This window comes from Leptonychotes weddellii, chromosome 5 (genome assembly GCF_054177405.1).
Source record: "Leptonychotes weddellii isolate Sample4059 chromosome 5, ASM5417740v2, whole genome shotgun sequence".
NCBI lineage: Eukaryota > Metazoa > Chordata > Mammalia > Carnivora > Phocidae > Leptonychotes > Leptonychotes weddellii.
Window position 1 is genome coordinate 155,850,740 of NC_138373.1, and position 3,844 is coordinate 155,854,583.

Consider the following 3,844-nt stretch of genomic DNA (forward strand, 5'->3'; position numbering starts at 1 on the left):
GGTGGCGGGCTGAGACCAAGGTGATGTTGGTGTGGGTGGTGACACATGGCCACCCTCCGCTTATATTCTGAGCGTGCTGCCGATGAGCAGGTGTGGAGGGTGAGATTGCTGGGCTGCTGGCCCATGTAAGAAGATGGAATCTCCCAGAGATGGGACAGGTGCAGGAGGGCTGGCCTGGCGGAGACAGACGCTTTCTGATGCCCAACGGGCAGAGGCCCAGCCCTGGAGAGAACAGCTAGGGAACAGTCAGCATAGAGACAGAGAACCAGGAGACTGGACAAGGTCAGCCTAGGAATTCAGGAGGAGAGGAGAGGTCAGAGCACAGACCCAGGGAAGAGACAAACTGGAACAACCAGGTGAGTGGGGGTCCTGGGAGTGTCCTTCAGCTGGAGGGCATGGTCAGCGTGTCCCCCACTAGATCTGGCCACAGGGAGGTCACCACTGACCTTGAATTGGGCAGCTCCAGGGGAATCATGGGGAGAAGGGCAGCCTGGTTGGAGAGGGACCCGAAAGGGTGGGAGGAAATTAGGAGACTGAGAACGACGGGAATCCGAAGGGAATCTTGAGTCCTCTAAGGCAGGGTGGGGGCTCCTCATGTGTCCCCGGGGCTGAGACTGGGCCGGCTCTCAAGGAGGCAGAGGGGCGCTGGAGGAGTCAGCCGGGGGTCAGGCAGAGGCGCCTTGAACTCTAGGCCCCACCCAAACTATGTGATTCTGGGCCCACTTGGAAATAGGACAGGACTGTCAGAGACCCCACCGGCTGGGCCATGCAGCCCTGCCCACCCCTCCCGTCTCTGGGTGCATCCCTCAGTCCCCGGGCTCCAGTGGGCCATCCCTTCGTATTTGACCCCACCGTTGGCCACATCTGGTGGTCCAGAGGTGTGCTCCCCACCTGACTGGGCCAACTGGAGGCCTCTGAAGTGTCTGGAGCCAGGACGCAGGGGGTCTGGCTCCCCAGTTTGGCTGCTCTCTTGAAAGGCCAAGGATGAAGACCCAGGTGGGTAGGTTGTGGGAGCTCATGTGCAACAGAAAAAGCAGGTGCTGTTGATGGGCTGAGAGAAGCAGGAATAAGTGAGGGAGCAGTGTCCACACCGCACAGCTCCTGGCCGGGTGGGTTTCTGTTGCTCCTGATCATCCACTGGGTCCCAACAGTTGCACCTGCCACCTCGGGGTGGGGGTGGGGGGATCAGCACGTGGGGGGCGCCCATGAGCTCTCTCCTCCCTCCCTCCCTCCCATCAGGGACAGGACCCTGATTTTCCACCTCTCCAATTTCCCCCTCCCTGCCCCTCATGCTCCCAGAGGCCTCTCTGCTGAAGGCAAAGCAAACCACACGGCTTTGAAATCATCAATCGAGTTTAATACATCATACAGAAGGAAAACTACATTGGCATATTTAAGACAAACACTTTTTCTCTATCCTCACTATCCACTGGACGGTCCTCCTTGGTCCAAAACACTAAGTCTTCAAGACACGTCGGCAGCTACCCCTCCCGGGTCCAACCTTCCATATCCTCCCATTACATTTTTTTTTAATTTAATTCAATTCAATCCATCCAAGAAGAAAAACAAACCAACAAGAAGGAACCTGAAGACATTTACATCGCAAGCCACGCAGTAATGCATAATTGGCATCTAGAGTAACCAATATAGAAGACGTGTGTCTCACAGTTCACTTTGTTCATCAATAAAAGAATATAAAAATCTTGTTCAACCCAGTGTTAAGTGTATTAAAATAGATCTGTATCGTACAGCACAGTTTCTCCCGGAGTCGAGAAAATGACAGGAGGGACCATGGCAGTCTGTGGGATCCTGGCCAGTCTCCCTGCTCTGCACCTGTCTGCGTGCGTGTGTGTCTGGGGCCGCATGTGCACACGCGCACCTGTGTTCAATGCAATTCGGCACCGTGTGATATGCTGGGGTGGGAGCCCGGTGGCTTCCGGATGCTTATCCTGTTGTGCTACGTCCCTCAGGACTGGAGAAGCTGGTGGGTGGACATCCCACCCCGGGGCGCGGGAGCCCTTGTGTGACGCGTGCGCGCCCTCAGCTCTCACGAACGCAAGGAGACAGCAAGAAGAGGGACTCTTGCATCTCCCAAGGCCAAACCCTCCCGAGGCCACTGCCCCCTCTCCCTCCCCACCCTCGCCCCCCCTTCTGAAAGAACCCTCTGGATCTCTCCAGTTTGGCAGTCCCCCAGGAGGGGTTTTCGCATTCGTACCTTGCAGCAGAGACCACTGTAAGCAGGAAAAGAAGTCAGCAAGCATCCCTGCTTCACATTAAATATCTTACAATAAAAACGCCATACAAAAATGTAAAGTTATTTTTGGCATAAGTGTCTGTACTGGCAAGAAAAGAGGAATGGAATACTTTATCGGCTCTTCGAAAGGAGAAAAGAAAAGGCTTCAGTCGTAAGTTGAATGATTCAACCCCGAAGAGAAAACCCGCCAAAGGCCTCCCCTGCATGCTTGCAGCTCCATCTTGCCCAAAAACTCCATGAGAAAAATACATCGATGGCAAAATGAGTCCAGAAGGTCGGCAAAGGGCAGGAGGCGTACAGAGCGGGCGCTCCGAAGACTCGGGGGGCACGGGGAGGCCCTGGCAGGTGGAGACTGCAGAGTCCCTCCCCGAGGGACCCACCTTGTAGTTTCTTTCAAGTTCAACGGCTGTGACTCTTAATGCTAATAATACTGACAGACAGGGGCCCGTGTTCTGGGAAGGCGCTGGAGCGTCCCGGCCTCGAGCCCTGGGGCCCCTGAGCGGGAGGGCCGCGGAGTCCTACCTAGATTCGCTACCCACTGCTCATCCCAACTACCGCTACTACTCAGCTAGGTCTTCGGGTTCTTGGCTCCCCTCCCAACCTCTGCCCTTCTCTCTCCCGGGAGCAGCATGAGGCCGAGGAGACAGCTGTGCCTGGAAGCCGGAGGCTGGGCAGCCCCCCAACAGCCAGGGGCTGACTGTGCGCCCGGCCGTCAGGCGCCCCCCTGCTTTTCTTGGTGTCCCGTCTAAATGTGGAGGGAGAGGACTCCATCCCCACCCGTCCTGGCTCTAGGACTTCCACCCAGTTCCTTCTCCCTTCTTTCCTCTGTCTCTCTCGGTCAGGTTTTATTTTCATCTGAAATTCATAGTGTTTATGAATTAAGGCGGACAGAACCCTCAGGTCTGCTGAGCAGGGTCCCAGGAACCTCCCGTGGGTGTGAAGCGGCTCCCGCAGGGTCAGTTGTGCCCCTGGGGGTGCTGGAGGGCGGAGCGCATGGCTGCCGCTGGGGGCTTGGTCCAGGGCCCGGCCAGCAGTGGGGCGGGGCTGGTGGTCGTCATGGTGACCTGCAGCATCTGCTCACCCTGTATCAGTCTCAGGAGGGCCCGCAGGCGGTCCAAGGATGACTGGGTGCCCCTCTGCCGGGCCAGCAGGCTCGTCTTAAGCTCTAGGCATTTCTGTCGGGGGGAGAGAGGGGCGAGGTCTCAGAATCCCACCGCGCGGGCGTCCTGGGGCTGCCACCCTCTCAGCCCTCCCACAGCTCCTCCCCTCTTTCGGGCAGAGGCCTGAAAGCAACCAGCGCAAGGGCCTTCCAAAAACCAGGCAGCCGCAAAAAATGGAATTGCAGCCAGACACACAGGAGAAGTTTGTTTTAGAGTTCAGGGCTAGAAATGGCGTGCCTGGGTGGGAGTGTGGAACATTGTTCCTCCCGGCCATGACGCTACCTCGATGATCAGGTCATTTCTCCTCCTGCTGAGGAAGCTGGGAGCCAGTTCTGGCTCAACCACTGCAGCTGCTGAAGATCTGCAGATGGCCAGCCAGCTCTCCACTCTGTCTGCTGCCTGCCATGCTCCTGTCTTCCGGTTGGCTTTA

General features: G+C 57.2%; 1 protein-coding gene across 2 annotated transcripts in view; it reads right to left on the bottom strand.

Moving 5' to 3' along the window:
* Positions 1 to 1,335: 1,335 nt before the first annotated feature.
* PHF21B (PHD finger protein 21B) overlaps positions 1,336 to 3,844 on the bottom strand; it is an 88,575-nt gene continuing 86,066 nt past the window's right edge. For both annotated transcript variants that reach the window (XM_081822623.1, XM_081822624.1), the window contains exon 13: positions 1,336 to 3,429. In XM_081822623.1, the coding sequence (XP_081678749.1) occupies positions 3,211 to 3,429 (219 nt within the window). In that variant the 3' untranslated portion in view covers positions 1,336 to 3,210. The remainder of the gene's footprint in view (positions 3,430 to 3,844) is intronic.